This window comes from Delphinapterus leucas, chromosome 13, assembly GCF_059928025.1.
Source record: "Delphinapterus leucas isolate spDelLeu-1000000601 "Yukka" chromosome 13, BTC_Dleu_Yukka2, whole genome shotgun sequence".
Lineage (NCBI taxonomy): Eukaryota > Metazoa > Chordata > Mammalia > Artiodactyla > Monodontidae > Delphinapterus > Delphinapterus leucas.
In genome coordinates this window covers 26,415,371-26,434,262 of record NC_143141.1, presented here as the reverse complement: position 1 = coordinate 26,434,262, position 18,892 = coordinate 26,415,371, and the positions used below count along the sequence as shown (strand labels likewise).

The 18,892-nt window shown below is 37.8% G+C and overlaps 1 protein-coding gene across 1 annotated transcript in view; it reads right to left on the bottom strand.

The window, feature by feature from the left end:
• Positions 1-18,572, bottom strand: part of M1AP (meiosis 1 associated protein) — a 76,910-nt gene extending 58,338 nt beyond the window's left edge. The window contains exon 1 of the mRNA XM_089922939.1: positions 18,310-18,572. Coding sequence (XP_089779065.1) covers positions 18,310-18,549 — 240 coding nt within the window. The 5' untranslated portion in view covers positions 18,550-18,572. The remainder of the gene's footprint in view (positions 1-18,309) is intronic.
• Positions 18,573-18,892: the final 320 nt, after the last annotated feature.

Below are 18,892 nucleotides of genomic sequence, written 5' to 3'. Positions count from 1 at the left end.
CAAGAAATAGTATATAATTCTTACACAAAGAGAACTTGTAATCTAGATAGGAAGATAAGAAAACTACTCAAGTACAGACTAGTAGCCTTTGAGTATTTCTTTTCATGAACTCCCTAAAAGAATATGAAAAATGATATACTCCTTTATACGTTTTTAAGTTGACATCTAGATTTTAAGTAAGTACGTAGTTGTTAAGGATATAGCTTCTAGCACATTTAAATATCAATATTTCAAAATAAAACTATACCACTACTCTTTAAAACATAATCCAATAGAATCTAAATATCATAGGGATTTGATACCTGCATTATTCAATTTAAAAAGTACATGAGCAAGCTCTTTTTTCTTTTTAACAGATGGAAATTAATATTATTCATTTTTCTCCTTGAATTCATATTTCCATTTCACTTTTCTCATAGAGTTTTATCATAATGTAATAGAATTTTTTGGTTGGCAGGTTTTTTGTTTTTTTTTTCGGTACGCGGGCCTCTCACTGTTGTGGCCTCTCCCGTTGCGCAGCACAGGCTCCGGACGCGCAGGCCCAGCGGCCATGGCTCACGGGCCCAGCCGCTCCGCGGCACGTGGGATCTTCCCGGACCGGGTCACGAACCCACGTCCCCTGTATCGGCAGGCGGACTCTCAACCACTGCGCCACCAGGGAAGCCCCGGTTGTCAGTTTTTTATTGATCATCTTATCATACTTCTCTGTGTCAAAAATATTTACATGTTGTAAGATTTTAAAATTTCCTATGACTATAGGCTCTAATTAATAATCTAGATTGAGCTATTATTAAAATTATTGTTCATATACAATTGATCAAAACAACATATATATTACCTATTTTGATAATTATTGGCATTAAGCATAAACTTTAATTAAAAATGCATCTCAATGGCATGAGCATGTTGCATTCTTTTTTCAATTAGTTAAGGTATGTGTGAATAAATTACTGATTGAATGGCACCAACATTCAGTATTAATCCTATTCCTATTTTCTAGGAGGTTTCTAGTGCTGAGAACCATCGTCCTGATAAATATAGATGTCAATCAAATTGTCAAACTCATTCTGAGCTATATGCCAAAAATTATATAGGGATATAAATACTAATAAAAATTATTTTAATGATCTATCAGCTGCTACTCAGTTTAGTTTGTTTTTTAAGTTTTTTTTTGATGTGGACCATTTTTGAAAGTCTTTATTGAATTTGTTACAGTATTGGTTCTGTTTTTTTTTGTTGTTGTTTTTTGGCCACGAGGCATGTGGGATCTTAGCTCCCTAACCAGGGATCGAACCTGCACCCCCTGCACTGGAAGGCGAAGTCTTAACCACTGGAACACCAGGGAAGTCCCTCAATTTAGTCTTCCTTCAATTTTGTTAAAATTGGACATCACCTGGTTGCAAAAGTTTTTTTTTTTTTTTTTTTTTTTTTTTTTGCGGTACGCGGGCCTCTCACTATTGTGGCCTCTCCCATTGCGGAGCACAGGCTCCGGACGCGCAGGCTCAGCGGCCATGGCTCACGGGCCCAGCTGCTCCGCGGCATGTGGGATCTTCCCGGACCGGGGCACGAACCCGTGTCCCCTGCATCAGCAGGGGAACTCTCAACCACTGCGCCACCAGGGAAGCCCTGCAAAAGATTTTTAACCCAATCATAAGTCCTTTACTTTCTTACATTGATGCCAATATTTTGAATTATTCCTTGTTTGGTGCCCCTGCAAGTTTTAAAACCACATGGCAATTCATCACAGTAAAATTCATAGTGGGTGAAAGATTTGTACCTCTCACCTCTTCCTTTTTATTTTGGATTTTCTTTGTGAAGTGGAAGAAGGGTAATTGTGAAAGGGATGGTGGGAATGACGAAGTAGCCTGACACTCTCATCATAGGCATAATTAGAGAAATTTTAGAAAAGAATACTAGTGGAAATTGAGGATCTATGTATCAATTCTTTAAAATTATATATTCCTGTGTACTCTGGGAAGTCTTATAGCCCTAGTGGTATGTGTATCCCGGTTGAAAGAGACTGTTATAGACTATTGATACTTTAGAGATTTAGAAAAAGAAAGGTAAGTGTTGGTGGAAAGGGGGTGAGATGGGGCTGAGAATTGAAAGGGTAAGATTTGTAAAAAGAATACAATATTTTATGTGTTTATGTGTGTGTGTTGGGGGATTGGTAGAGAGGCTGCAAGTTCAATACAAGCATCTATGGAGGTTGAAAGTGAATATAATGTGTCAGAGAGGAAGAGGAAATGTGCCTGACAAGAGTAGAGGATGCTTGTTGAAGAGTAGTGGGCATTTTAGTTAAAGAAGTACTAGTCTTGGTTAAGGTTTTAGATCCAAATAGACTTGAGTTCCAAACCTATCTCTTCCTCTTACTGACTATGAGTCCTTAAGCTAAAATGTCTTCAATTAGAAACTGGGGACAATGGAAATACTTATCTTACAGACTATTAAATGACTTAGTTCATGCCACACAGTATGTACTCAGTGTTAGCTGTGGTTATTATTTTTTATCACTATCAAACCCTAAAAGCACTTAAATCATTGCTGATTAAACAGAAGGGGTTTGTATTGACTTAATGGCTCTATTCTACAACTGACAAAAATAAGTGGAAAAAAAATAGTATCTATGTAAATGACATAGGTCCATTCAGTCATCCATTTTAAAAAACATTTATTATTATGTGCTTATGATGTACTAGGTACCTAAAAAAAGACATAATTCCCACTTTCTACTAACTTACAAACAAGTGAGATAAATAGCCTCAGAATAGAAAGGGGTAAGAGTCACACTAGAATGACATTTTCCAAAGTATGTTGACAAGTTATTGTCTGTCTATCTCACTAGAATATAAGCTCAATATAATAATATACTAAAGGAGGAATCTGATCTATCTCTTCATTGCCAGGTCTGCAGGGCCTAGAACAGTACCTGGAACACAGTTTTATTAAACAAATTATTTTGGAATAAATGGTAAATGGATGCACATATAATAAGTTTTAGGGGGAAGAAAAATATGTTAGAAAATATAGGCATTCTCTGTACTGCCTTTGCAACTTTTTGATGAATCTAAAATTATTCAATAATGATAAATTTATTGAAAAAATAAACTAGGAAAATAGTAGGAAAAAAAGGATACTATCTTCTGGTAGGGAAGGCCTTTGGAAACATGACAACAAAGGTAAGAAACCATAAAGGGAAAAATGAAGAGATCTGACCACATAAAAATTAAAATTTTCTGTTAAGTAAAGGAGAATATGAATAAAGTTAAAGACAAAAAACAAACTGGGTAAATATTTGCAATGTATATGATTAGCATGACATTAATATTCTTAATATGTAAAAAGCACCTACAAATAAACTAGATATCTGAAACACACTCTTCCACCACCTAACAGTATACATACTAGATAAAACACAAATATCTTTTATATGCATAGTTGAATTCATAAGAAATTAAGGGAAATCCCCAGGAACCAAAGTGGGGACAACAGGAAACTACAGTGTGAGATAGGTATAAAAGCCTTGGCTTTACTTGTTGATCTTGGGAACCTAGGGCTTTGTGTTGTAAAGGAGAAGGAGACAAGGCCTTAGGCCCTCATAAGGAGTAGAATTGGAACTGCCATCCTGGCTCAAAGTTAAGACCATTCAAAAGGTTATTTTCTCAGTGAAAAGGTGGGCTAGAAAGAATCTATTCACTGGTCAAGTGAGGCGACAATGAAACTTGTTAACTTATGTGAACTCTGAGTAGAAATGAGAAAGAAATCACTGCTGGGACCTAGAAACCATATATCTCCCCTCATGTGGGTTTGGGATTTGTCTTTATCTGCAGGGTCTAGGAAACTCTAATTTAAAAACATAACTTAAAGTGGTCCTGGGTTGATAGCACCTCAGGGCACCTGACTCAAGCAAACATAAATCCTTTCTAGAGGTATACACCCTAAACTCAGGCCTCACAGAATTCTCACACATTAAGATCAGCTTAAGGTAAGCTCATAATCCAAAATTACAAAATCAGTGAGGAAACCAAACATTATGAGAGAGAGTCTGCAGAAACAACAAACAGGAGAATTAGAATACCACCAATTTCAGATATTAGAATTATCAAATATATTTAAGTACCTTTAAGATGTTTAATGAAATAAAAGAGGGATTCAACACCATGAACAAAGAATTAAAAAACTATGAAAAAAGGACCAGAAAGATTTGAACATTAGCAGGGTAACTGTACACTGAAGTAAAGGGGATAATCAGACATTTCAGGGTCTACTGGACACTGGCTATGAACTGACACTAATTCTAGGAGATCCCAAACATCATTGTTGCCCACTAGTCAGAGTAGGGGCTTGTGGAGGTCAGGTGATCAACGAAATTTTATATCAGGTCCAGTGGGTCCCCAAATGCAGCCTGTGGCTATTTCCTCAGTTTTAGAAAGTATAATTGGAAGAGACATACCTAACATCTGGCAGAATCCCCACATTAGTTCCCTGACTTGTGGAGTGAGGGCAATTATGGTGGGAAAGGCCAAGTGGAAGCCTCTAGAACTGCCTCTACTTACGAAAATAATAAAAGTAATACTGAATTTCTGGAGGAATTGCAGAAATTAGTGCCACCATCAAGGACTTGAAAGATGCCGGGGTGGTGATTTCTACCATATCCCCATTCAACTTGCCAGTCTGGCCTGTACAGAAGACAGACGGGTCTTGGAGAATGATAGTGGATTATGATAAACTTAACCAGGTGGTGACTCCAACAGCAGTTGCTGTACTAGATATGGTTTCATTGCTTGAGCAAATTAACACATCTCCTGGTACCTGGTATGCAGCTATTGATCTGGCAAATGCCTTTTCTCCACTCCTGCCTATAAGGTCCCACAGAAGCAGTTTGCTTTCAGCTGACAAGGCCAGCAATACACCTTCACTGTCCTACCTCAGGGGTATATCAATTCTCCAGCCCTATGTCATAATTTAGCTCACAGGGGTTTTTGACTGCCATTCCCTTCCACAAGCTATCACACTGGCCCATTACATTAATGACATTATGCTGAGTGGGCCTAGTGAGCAAGAAGTAGCACCTACTCTAACTTATTGGTAAGACATTTGTACGCCAGAGGGTAGGAAATAAATTTGACTAAAATTCAGGGGCCTTCTACCTCAGTGAAATTCCTAGGGGTCCATTGGTATGGGGCATGTTGTGATGCCCCATCTAAGGTGATGAATAAGTTTGCTGCTTTTGGAGTGGAAGAGAGCATCTAAAGGTCAAACTGCTTTTTATACAGATGTTCAACATCTTTCTACTTTTAGCTCTACCTTCATTCTTGATTTTACCAATTCCCAAGGCTTTTGAGAACTTGGTGGTTTAAAATGCTTTCTTCCTTGGGTTTCCCACTACTGGCTTAAGATTTAGCTCTCTTGGGACTGCTAAGTCAATTATCACTTTTCACCTGTATTATAGTTTCCAAAATTTTGTTGAGATTTTTCTTCTCACATTCAACAAGCATTCAAGATTCAAAGGTTACAAAAAAATATGTAGAAAAAGTCACCTTCCTACTCTTGTTCTTTAGCTAACCAGTACTTTACTGGAGGCAATCAATATTACTAGCTTATTGGGTATCTTTCCAGAGATATTTCTTTACATGGAAGAAAATATAAATGATAAACTTGATCTTTCTTCTTACCAAAATAGAAGAGATGATACTCTTTCCTATCTTGATTTTGTTGCAGAGTAAATTTGGGTAATCGTTACATTCAATATATAAAAAGTGTCTTAATTTTTATGGCTACATAGCATTACATTAATGGATGGACCATAACTTTATTTAACCAATTCCCTATTAATTAACATTAGGTTGTTTCCAATCTTTTGCTACTTCAAACAATGCTGAAATAAATAATCTTATACTCAAATCATTTTTGCACATATGAAAACATATCTGTAGAATAAGTTTCTAAAAACAGACTTGTGAGGCTTCCCTGGTGGTCCAGTAGTTAAGACTCTGTGCTCCCAATGCAGGGGGCCCGGGTTCGATCCCTGGTTGGGGAACTAGGATCCCACATACTGCAACTAAGCCCATGCACTCTAGAGCCCATGCGCCACAACTCGAGAAGCCCACGTGCAGCAATGAAGATCCAGTGCAGCCAAAACAAAACAAAACCTGTTAAAAACAGACTTGCTAGGTTAAAGGGTATGTAAATGGTGATACCAAATTGCCCACTATAGAAATTGTGTTAAAATATACGCCCATAAATGGCATATAAGGGTGTCTGCTTCTTTATATCCTCATAAACAGTATGTCATTAAACTTAAAAAAAAATCTTTGCCAGCCAAATAAGTGAAAAATAATAGCATCTCAATGTAGTTTTAACTTGCATTTCTTTTATAAGTGAGACTGAACATATTCAATGTTTCAGCATCATGTGTATTTCCTTTAATGAAAACTGTGTATATAATTTCTCACTATTGATTGTTGGTCATAATCATTATTGATTTTAAGGAAATCTTTATGCAGTTAGGGAAATTAACTCTATGTGATATAGAAGCAAATATTTTTCCTCATATTGTCAGTTGTCTTTATTTTATTTTATTTTATTCTTGTGGTACCCGGGCCTCTCACTGTTGTGGCCCCTCCCGTTGTGGAGCACAGGCTCCGGACGCGCAGGCTCAGCGGCCACGGCTCACGGGCCTAGCCGCTCCGCGTCATGTGGGATCTTCCCGGACTGGGGCACGAACCTGTGTCTCCTGCATCGGCAGGCGGACTCTCAACCACTGCGCCACCAGGGAAGCCCTGTCAGTTGTCTTTAGATTTTACACACAGTATTTTTTTTTTTTTTTGGCCAAGTGTATATTTTCTATTTTCTATATTTATTCAGCTGAATTTATTAATCTTTTATTTTTGGAATTTTGGGTTTTGTGTTATGATTAGAAAGGCCTTTCTTACTGTTACATTTTCCCCCATGGTCTGTATGTTAATTGTTGATTTATTGCCTCTCAGCTTAAAATTCACCCTTCAGTATATCTCTGCAATAATGGACAGAATTCTACTTTAAGCCTTTCTCCTTTACAGTAATCATGATGTTAAGTTTTCTGAGTAGAGTGTACTGGAGGGACATTGCAGGAGGAAGGTGCACTCCTGCTGAAACCAGTGGGGTATGAAGTTACCTGGGAGTGCTCCACCCACATGCCCAGAACTTGCTGGCCCTTGGTGTTATGGACTGAATGTTTGTGTCCCCTTAAAATTCATAAATTGAAGCCCTAACTCCCAATGTGATGGTATTTAGAGGCAAGGCCTCTGGGACGTAATTAAGTTTAGATGAGGTCATAAGAGTGGGGCCTCCATGATGGGATTGATGCTCTTAGAAGAGGAATAGACACCAGAGCTCTCTCTTCATGTACATGCACTGAGGAAAGGCCATGTGAGCACATAGCAAGGAAGCTGCCACCTGCAAGATGGAAGAGGACTCTTACCAGAGCCTGACCAGGCTGGCACCCTGATCTTGGACTTTCAGCCTTCTAAACCTTGAGAAAATAAATGTCTATTGTTTAAACCAGCCAGTCATAGCCCGAGCTGACTAAGACACTGGGAACTTCTCAGCCCTAACCTGATCACCTGTCAGCTGTCCACTCAGCATGGACACTGCATGCTTCAGGCCTCCTGCCTGCCCTGATGCCTGATTCCCTTTGCTCACCTGTCCCTCCCCTCAGAAGTTTTGTCTCCTGTGGTCCTCCGAAGGCTGCTGTTCTTCCAATACGGACACTGCTTACACCAGGCCTCCTGCCCACACTGGCTTCTCCACTCTCTACATGCCTACGCATCAGCCACTGTGCCTACACCTGGAGGGTTGCTTCCTGCTTTCCCAGTAGCCATGGATCAGCTCTGGCTTGAGCAAACCAGTGAACTTCTTTGCATCCAGTGAGCTGCAACCATATATTCTCCAACTGGGTCTAAACCCCAGCCTTGGGAAAGGGGTCCCCTTTCCAAGTTTGTCGTTCTTTGAGATCTCTCCCTCAGCCCTAGGGTACCACAAAAAGCTCTCTTATATCTTATAATTGCTATATTACCATAGCTTAATATGTTAAACTATGTTAAAATACTCTATATACTTTTTCCTTGTTTAAATCACTGTGTGGTTTCCATTTCCTGATTAGACCCAGACTGATACAGTCTGTTCTAGTACTTAGATATTTTCAATTTTTACATTTAAATCTTTGATCCATCTGCAACTACTGAGCCTGTGCTCTAGGGCCTGCAAGCCACAACTACTGAAGCCTGAACGCCTAGAGCCCATGCTCTGCGACGAGAGAAGCCACCACAATGAGAAGACCGTGCACCACAACAAAGAGTAGCCCCCACTCTCTGCAACTACAGAAAGCCAGCACGCAGCAACGAAGACCCAACGCAGCCAAAAATAAATAAATTTATTAAAAAAAAATTTTTTTTTGGAATTTATACTGGTGTAAGCTGTGTGTATGACTCTAACTTAATTTCTTCCCACATGGCTATCTAGTTTGTTGAATAATTTTTCCAACTAATGTTAAATAGCATCATTATTATACACTAAATCCCCCCATGTATTTGGGTCTATTTCTGGACTTTAAATTGTATTCTATTGCTCTGTTTTTTCAATTTCCAGTATCACACTGTGAATATCTGTTTAATATTTGAGAGAAAGAGTCTCTAGCTATTCTTGTTTTTTGTTTCTAATTTTAACTTTATTATCAAGATGTCTAGTTCTTCTGTTAGAAATTTTACAGGGAATTGCATTACATTTATAGATTAATTTAGAGATAACTGACATCTTTCTGGTCTGAGTCCTCTCAAGAACTAATGATGTTTCATTTGTTCAAGTCTTCTTTTGTGATTCTCAATAGCATTTTAATTCATTTAAATCTTGCAAATTTATTATTATTTTCATTCATAAGCATTTATTTGATCATTTTGGTTATTGTGATGAGAACTTTTCTGCCATTTTAACTTCTGGTTTGTTGTTCTGGAATAATATAAAGGGTACTTATTATTATTTTTTAAAAAATAAATTTATTTATTTTTGGCTGTGCCTGGTCTTCGTAACTGTGTGGTCTTTCTCTAGTTGCGGCATGCGGGGGCTACTCTCCGTTGTGGTGCACGGTCTTCTTATTGCAGTGGCTTCTCTTGTTGCAGAGCATGTGCTCTAGGCACACGAGCTTCAGTAGTTGTGGCACGTGGGCTCAGTAGTTGTGGCTCATGGGCTCCAGAGCACAGGCTCAGTAGTTGTGGCACACGGGCTTAGTTGCTCCGCGGCGTGGGATCTTCCCGGACCAGGGCTCGAACCCTTGTCCCCTACATTGGCAGGCAGATTCTTAACCACTGTGCCACCAGGGAAGCCCTAAAGGGTACTTATATCTGTATTAATATTTGTACCTGACCATTGTCATGAATTCTTTTGTTGTTTTAAGTAATTTTCTAGTCGATTCTTTTGGGTTTTCTAGATATATTACCATTAATCTGCAAATAACGATCATTTTATCTTTTTCTTCCTTATTTCTTTTTTTTTTTTTTGGCCATGCCATGGGGCATGTGGGATCTTAGTTCCCCGGATCAGACCCGCGCCCCCCTGCAGCAGAAGCGCAGAGTGTTTTTTAACTACTGGACCACCAGGGAAGTCCCTCCTTTCCTTGTTCCTATATTCTAACTTCTTTTTTATGTGTGCAATTATATCAGTGAAAATCTCTAAAATACTGTTAGATAACAGTGATGATAGTAAACTTACTTGTCTTGCACAGGAATATATTCAGTGTCTTTTCATTAAGTAAGATCTGGTTTTTGACTTGTCATAGACATACACTATGGGAATAGCCACCTGTTCCTAATTTTTAAAGTTTTTTTAAACGAAGATTGGATGTTGCACTTTATTAAACACCATTTTTTAAGTATGTATGGAAATAAACACGATCATGTTTTTCTTAGATATATTAACATAGTAAACTATATTAATAGATTTCAATACTGCACCATTTCTGCATTCCTGTAGATGATTTTTTAAATATGAGCTGGATCCTATTGCTAATACTTTATTTGGGATGTTTAATAGACAGTCATAAGTGAGACTGGTCTGTAGTTTTTCTTTCTGTGTAAGGTTTGCTGGATTTTAGGATCAATATTACATTATCTTCACAAAAATAATTTGGAAGGATTATTTTTTTCTTTCTGTGGTATAAAATGGTTAAAAAACGTTAACAATCTTCTTTAAAAGTTTGGTATTATTCCCCTGCAAAACCATTTGGTTCCAGTACTTTATTTTGGGGGAGGGTAGTTCTTTCATAACTTTCCCTATTCCTTTTATGGGAAATGGCAGGTTTCTATCTCTTCTGAATTCACTTTCGGTAATTATATTTTCATGGAGAATTATGCATTTCACACAAGTGTGGTTACTTTCTCCTTATCTTATTTTGGGTATATGTGCCTTTTCCCCCTGCCCTTTTCCGAAAACTAAGTTAACTAATGGCTGATCTATTTCCTATTTTTTCCCCAAAGAACAAATTTGGATTTATTCATTTGTTCTACCATTTTCTATTTTCATATTCATTACTGTTTGTTTTTATCTTTATTATTTCCTTCCTTTAGCTTTCCTTAAGCTTGTTTTTTCTTTTCTTCTTGAGTTGCTTGCTTCATTTATTTTCAGTTTTCCTGGTTTACTAATATAATTTAAAATAATCAAATTTATATAGTTTAAAGATATGAGTTTTTCTCAGCATTAACTTTTTTTATATCACATAGGTTCTAATATGTAGTGTTTCATTACTATTATTTTCTAGATATACTGCAATTTTTGTCTAATTTCCTCTTTGATTCAAAAGCTATTAAACAGCTTAAAATTTTCCAGGTGGTAGTAACTTTTTGTTATGTATTTGCTATTTATTTCTAGTTTTATTGCATTGTATTCAGAGAATGTTGACTGATCTACTTGTACTTTTTGTAATTCATCAAAGTTTTGGGGTTTATTTGTGGCTTAACATATGGTCAACTTTTGTGACTATTCCATGAGCACTTCAGGAAGGTGCAGATTTCTTTCATACATATAATTATATTTCTTTAAAAAATGTTGATACTATGTTATTTGGTACACTGGTATTCAAAACTGATATATTTTCAATAGACTGTCCCTCCAACGAGCTCTCTTACTGAATATATTTCTTATGCTCCTCTTGATAATTCTCTACTCTTCTCTGCTTTGTGTCCTAGCATTAAAGTGCCATTCTTAGTCGTGTTTAGTGATTTTTGCTCTAAATTCAATGATGTTTGATATTAAAATCATGCTTTTTGTTTTTTTATTACGGGGGTGCACTTGCCTAGTATACCTTTGCCCTTCCTTTTATTTTCAACCTTTCTGAATCACTTTGTTGTAGTCTCCTGAATACAGCAGAATTTTGTTCTGCAATCAAATCTGTTTTTAAAGTACTTTAATAGGTAAGTTTAGTTATTTTTAGCTATATTATTTTAAGGTATACACTGTTTTCATAGCTTTTGAAAAATCACTACACTGTGTAAATTTGTTTGCTCTATATATGTTTTCCTTGTCATAATTAGAAAGGTTTGTATTTGTTTTAGGGGTTATCTTTATAATTCCATGTTTATATAATTCCCCTAAGTTATTTCTTTAACAATATCCATTAATGAGAGATGAAAATCTCCACTATACAATAATAAAATTTGTATATTTCCTTTTCTTACTCTCCCCACCCTCCTGCAGCACTCAATTACAGTTTATTTTCTTTTTTTTTTTTTTTTTTTTTTGCGGTACGCGGGCCTCTCAGGGCTGTGGCCTCTCCCGTTGCGGAGCACAGGCTCCGGACGCGCAGGCTCAGCGGCCATGGCTCACGGGCCCAGCCACTCCGCGGCATGTGGGATCTTCCTGGACCGGGGTACGAACCGTGTCCCCTGCATCGGCAGGTGGACTCTCAACCACTGCGCCACCAGGGAAGCCCAATATATTCTTATTATTTGCCACTTTTAAATGATTCTATTGAAGGCCAGCTAGTAAGGATAAGAAAATAAATGTAATAGGCAAATTAGACCACTACTGGTCCTCAAATACCATTGTAGATCACATATGATTTAAATAACTTCTTTGTTCTCATGAAAAGGTAAAAGAATTGGTAAAATCTTCACAGTAATGGAATTTTTCTGAAACTCTGCTTTGAGAGATTAATCATTTTGGTCAAATATTAAGGGCACAATTCTAATATTTTAATTATAATTCCTTTGTCAAGATTTCTCATAAAAAGTTCAGAATTATTTTATTATACTCATAAATTAAATATGAGGAGATAAATTGAGGTGTTCAACTTAGGCAAGATTTCCTACCTGCTGTCTTCCTCCACTTACATTTTGAGCTAACTCTGCAGATAGAAAACGTCAGATACTTATATAGGTCAGAGAAAATGGATTTAAGGTAATATTTTATTTCTTTAAACAAAGATTGGACTGTTCTATACATAAGGTAATGGCATTGTTTCAGTGATTTTCTTGAGCTTTTGACCATGGTTGAACTTACTGTTCGTTTGGATGGAAATTCTGGCTTGCAATTTTTCCTGAGTTACCAGAGGTTGTTTTTAGTCTAGAACTGTCTGTCTTTCCTAATGGAGTGAATAAGGGATCAGGGATTCACGTAAGGCCAGATGTACTGAGGAGTACCAGAGGCATAGAACATAGTCAATTGAAGAAGGAAATGAAATCCTTTTACTTTTGTTTGGGACATGAGCTCATCTCCCCAAAAGCCTCCTATGCTGAATATCTTCATTTGCCCTTCCAGATCACTCTCAACTTTTCTTTACCCCTATTGCCTGACAGAAGATAGATATCACAGCCAAATGTGGTCATGGGACAGACATGCACAAGGAAAATGGCACAGTAGAGGAACATACTTGCTATATGGCTGTAAACATCACTATCACTTTCACTCTGTCCTCAGTGTACTTGTAGGAAACTCCAGTTTTATAGAGTGAGAGTTATACATTTTGTTTATCCATTGACCAGTTAACAGACATTTGCAGCTCTGTTGTTTAGTGGGGACACATTTAAGATTGCTGTCTTTTGTTGGATTGACTTTTTTTTTCTTTTGGAATTTTTTTTTAAAATTATATTTGATATACAACGTTGTGTTAGTTTCAGGTGTACAGCAAAGTGATTCAGATACAGTTGTGTTAGTTTCAGGTGTACAGCAAAGTGATTCAGATACAGTTGTGTTAGTTTCAGGTGTACAGCAAAGTGATTCAGATACAGTTGTGTTAGTTTCAGGTGTACAGCAAAGTGATTCAGATACATATATATGTATACACACACATATATATATTCTTTTTCAGATTCTTTTCCATTATAGGTTATTACAAGATATTGAATATAGTTCCCTGTGCTATACAGTAGGCCCTTGTTGTTTATCTATTGTATATATAGTAGTGTGTATCTGTTAATCCCAAACTCCTAATTTATCCCTCCTCCCTTTCCCCCTTTGGTAACCATAAGTTTGTGTTCTCTGTCTGTGGGTCTGTTTCTGTTTTGCAAATTCATTTTGTATCATTTTTTTTAGATTCCACACGTAAGTGATATCATATGGTATTTGTCTTTGTCTGACTTACTTCACACAGAATGATAATCTCTAGGTCCATCCATGTTGCTGCAAATGGCACTATTTCATTCTTTTTTATGGCTGAGTAAAATTGTATATATATACCACATCTTCTTTATCCATTCATCTGTCGATGGACACTTAGGTTGCTTCCATGTCTTGGCTATTGTAAACAGTGCTGCTATGAACACTGGGGTGCATGTATCTTTTCAAATTAGGGTTTCCCCCAGATATATATGCCCAGGAATGGGATAGCTGGATCAAATGGTAACTCTATTTTTAGTTTTTTAAGGAACCCCCATACTATTCTCTATAGTGGCTGTACCAATTTACATTCCCACCAACAGTGCAGGAGGTTCCCTTTTCTCCACAGCCTCTCCAGCATTTATTATTTGTAGACTTTTTTTGATGGCCATTCTGACTGGTGTGAGGTGATACCTCATTGCAGTTATTTGCATTTCTCTAATAATTAGCAGTGTTGAGCATCTTTTCATGTGCCTGTTGGCCATCTGCATGCCTTCTTTGGAGAAATGTCTATTTAGGTCTTCTGCCCATTTTAAAAATTTATTTATTTTCAATATTGAACTGTATGAGCTGTTTGTATGTTTTGGAAATTAAGCCCTTGTTGGTCGCATCATTTGCAAATAGTTTCTCCCATTCTGTAGATTGTCTTTTCATTTTGTTTATGGTTTCTTAGTTTGGTTAGGTCCCATTTGTTTATTTTTGCTTTTATTTCTTTTGCCTTGGGAGACTGACCTAAGAAAACATGGCTACAATTTAGGTCAGAGAATATTTTGCCTATGTTCTTTTCTAGAAGTTTTATGCTGTCCTGCTTTATATTTAAGTCTTTAAGCCATTTTGAGTTTATTTTTATGTATGGCATAAGGGAGTGCTCTAACTTCACTGATTTACATGTTGCTGTCCAGCTTTTCCAATACCACTTGCTGAAGAGACTGTCTTCTCCATTGTATATTCTTGCTTCCTTTGTTGAAGATTAATTGACTGTAGGTGTGTGGGCTTACTCCTTGGCTCTCTATTCTGTTCCATTGACCCGTATGTCTATTTTTGTGCCAATATCACAGTTTTTTTTTTTTTTTTTGTGGCTGCACCACATGGCATGCAGGATCTTAGTTCCCTGACCAGGGATTGAACCCGTGCCCCCTACAGTGGGAGTGTGGAGTCTTAACCACTGGACTGCCAGGGAAGTTCCCAGGCTCTTTTGATTACTGTAGCTTTGTAGTATTGTCTGAAGTCTGGCGGGAGTCAGGGGGGTGGTTATGCCTCCAGCTTTGTTCTTTTTCTTCAGGATTGCTTCGGCAATTCTAGGTCTTTGGGGTTCCATATAAATTTTAGGACTATTTGTTCTTGTTCTGTGACTCTTTTTATCATTATGTCTACTTAATTTGATATATTAATAATGTTTTGATTGTTATCATGGTATATCTTTTTCCGTCCTTTCACTTTCAACGTACTTTTATTGTGTTTGAAGTTAGTTTCCTGTAGATAGGATATAGTTGGGTCATGCCCCCACCTCTGCCAATCTCTTTTATTTATTTATTTATTTCCACACGGTGCAGCTTGTGGGATCTTATTTCCCCAACCAGGGATCGAACCTGGGCCCCTGTCAGTGGAAACACAGAGTCCTAACCATTGGACCACCAGGGAATTCTCTCTTTCTTTTAATTGGTGTATTAAAACCATTTACATTTTTAAAAATAAATTTATTTATTTATTTTTGGCTGCTTTGGGTCTTCGTTGCTGCATGTGGGCTTTCTCTAGTTGTGGCAAGCGGGGGCTACTCTTCGTTGCACTGCATGGGCTTCTTACTGTGGTGGCTTCTCTTGTTGTGGAGCACGGGCTCCAGGTGCATGGGCTTCAGTAGTTGCAGCATGCAGGCTCAGTAGTTGTGGCTCACGGGCTCTAGAGCTCAGGCTCAGTGTTGTGGTGCATGGGCTTAGTTGCTCCATGGCATGTGGGATCTTCCTGGACAAGGGATAGGTGCCACCAGGGAAGCCCATAAAACCATTTACATTTAATGTAATTATTGGTATGTCAGCCTGTTGATTTATTTGTTGCTTTCTGTTTGTTCCCTCAGTTTTTCATTTCTGTGTTTTCTTTTACCTATCTTCCTGTGGGTTAATTGAATACTTTCTTAGAATTTCATTTTGATTTATCTATAGTGTTTCTGAGTGTATCTCTTTATATACATTTTTTAAGTGGTTGTTTTAAGTATTGCATTATACATATACATTCCTATCACAGTATACTGGTGTCAATATTTTACCATTTTGAATGAAGTGTAAAAACCTTAATTTCCTTTAAGTCCTTTTATCCTCCCAATTATAATGTAATTATCCTAAATAGTTCCTCTAAATACACTAGCATTAACAACCATATCAGACAATGTTATAATTTTTGCTTCAACTGTCAAATATAATTTAGAAGACTCTATAGAAACTCTATTATCTTTATTCATATTTTATTCTTTCCACTCTTCTTTCTTCCTTCTGGATATTCCAAGAGTCTTTCTTTTATAATTTCCTTTCTGATTCAAGAACTTCCTTTAGCCATTCTGTTAAGGTAGGTCTGTTGGTGACAAATTCTCTTAGTTTTCCTTCATCCGAGAATATCTTGATTTCTGATTCATTCCTTAAGGATATTTTCACTGGATACAGAGTTCTAGGTTAACAGTTCTTTTCTTTCAGCATTTGAAAAATGTGACACTTCCTCTGGCCTTCATGGTTTCTAATGAAAAGAATCTATCATTAATTGATTGTTTCTCCCTTATAGGTAACGTGTCAGTGTCCCGCTCTCAAGAGTCTTTCTTTGTCTTTAGTTTTTAGAATTTTGATTATGATGTGCCTTAGAATGGATTTCTTGGTGTTTATTCTGTTTGGGGCTCCACCAGCCTCTTGAATCTTTAGGTTTATAACTTTTGCCAAATTTGGGAAACTTTCAGTGATTATTTCTTTAAATATTTGTCCAGCTCCACCCTCCTGTCCCTTTCCTCTTGGACTGTGATGACATAAATTTTAGCTCTTTGTTATAGTCTCACAGATCCCTGTGGCCTTGCTAATTTTTTTTTTCAAGTCTCTTTTCTCTCTGTTGCTGAGATTGGGTAATTTCTATTCTGTTTTCAAGTTCCTCTGTCCTCTCCATTTTTCCCATCCATAGTAGATTTTTGTTTCTAAAATTATGGGTATTGCATTTTTCAGCCTAAAATTTCTATTTGGTTTTTCTTTATACTTCTATTTCTTTGGTGAGACTTTATATTTTTCCATTTGTGCAAGCATGTTCATAACTGCTTGTTGGAATATTTTTATGATGGCTGCTTCAAAAGCGTTTTCAGATAATTCTAACACCTGTGTCATCTCAGTGTTGGTGTCTGTTGTCTTCTCATTCAAGTTGGGATTTTCCTGGTTCCTGATAATCATGAGTGATTTTTTTTTTTTGTATTCTGGACATTTTGGGTATTATGCTGTAAGACTCTGGATCTTGTTTAAATCTTCTGCTTTAGTAGGCCTATTTTGACACTGCACCAATGGGGGAAGTGAAGTTTCCACATAATTACTGCCAGGTTGGGTGTGACTCTATTTGGCCTCTAATTACATCCCAGAAGGGAGGGTGCCTTGTTATCTCTGGGTGGGGGTGGAAGTTCAGGTTCCTCATATGCCCCCCCACTGACACCCTGGGGGTAGGTAAGCTTCATTACCATTAAGCTTTCCACTAGGAAAAATGTCCTAAAAGTCCTGGCTTCCCACTAGGTCTTCACTGACACCATCCTGCCTTGGAGATAAAAAGATGCCTCACTGCCACTTCCCACATGGCCTCCTCTGACACCACCTCAATAGGGAGGGGGAGAGATAGAAACCTTGTTAATGTTGGATAGGTTGGAGGGAGTCCAGGCTCCCACATGGCTTCCATGGACACTATGTGGGAGGAGGTCTTATTTACACCAGGTAGGAATCAAAGTCCTGGCTCTCCATGAGGTCTTTTCTGACTATCCCAACAGCATGGCTGCCTCAGGAAGAGGATTTACTAGAACCTCTGAAGTCTTTCTCAGCCCTGAGATTCTGAACTTTGTAAAGGGGAGAAAGTGAAGATCTGAATTTGTTTGAGGAGGAAAAGAGATAGCTGTCTATGTGTGAGAGAGCTTTGTAAAAGCATTGCCCTTAGCCCAGGCTTTGCCTTCTGAAACCCTAGGGGGAGTTTCACCTGAGTCCTATATGGAAGTATAGAGAAAAAATATTTTCATATTTCTGCACAGTTGGGGCTTTCTGAGCAAAAAATCTGGAACCTTGGTTAAAGGAAAAGTCTTAGAAACTTAAAGGGAGATAAGAGTAGCCAGAGACCTCTAAACAAATTTAGAGATTTACTTCCCTGTGTTTACATTTCAAAGAGGGATGAAAGAGGTCAGTTGCTTATATTCCAAAGGACTGTAAATGCCAAATCTTCTCTCTCTCTCTCAGGAGTGGAGGTGGGGGGTAAGATGTGGCCTATATATACTCCCATATTAATAATTTTGGATTTCCTCTTCTGCAGTACAAATCCCCCATGTGTAGGATGACATCGGGCTCTTTCTGTTGCCTGTGGGGTATTGGGTATGGGGAATGGGCACAGTTATTACTGTAAGAATAAAAACTGTGATCTCTGCTCCAGAAACCTCATATCTGCTTTCAGGATAAAATGAACAAATACAGATATACTCACCACAAAGGGGAGGATGCACTCGTGCTGATTTTGTACAACGTATAAGCTGAAGAGGGACATGCGGCTGGGGCCCATCAAGCTGCAGGCTAGAGAGAAAAAATTCTGCAGAGCCTCACAGAGGTTGGAGCAGAGGTCAGCCCAGGATGGTAGAGCGATATGCACAATGAGGAGCCTTGGAGGTTGCTGGTAAATCTGCGTGGAATTAGACGGCCCTTTACTAGTAGTTTGCCCATGATACATGGCAGCCAGACCAGGGGTGGAACTGTAGCCACCACTTAGATATTCTCTACACCTATAGGGAAGAAAAGAGAAATCATTGGCTTTCATAAAACTGAAAGTTGAAACAATGAACACAGGTCTAGGGGACTAAGTCCAGACAAGAGTCAAACTAGGTACTAACTCAAGCTTCTCTAAGCTATCCCATCTTAACAGCTGCCAAGGGATCTAGATGTTTGCCTATAATGTAAGGCTGAGAATGCTTAGAGATGTTGAGTGGAACTAATCAAAAAGTCAAACTTCAGTCTCAAAGTAAGCTATCTGCCCTCATGACTTTGTTTCTTTTTTTCTTTTTCCTGTACGCGGG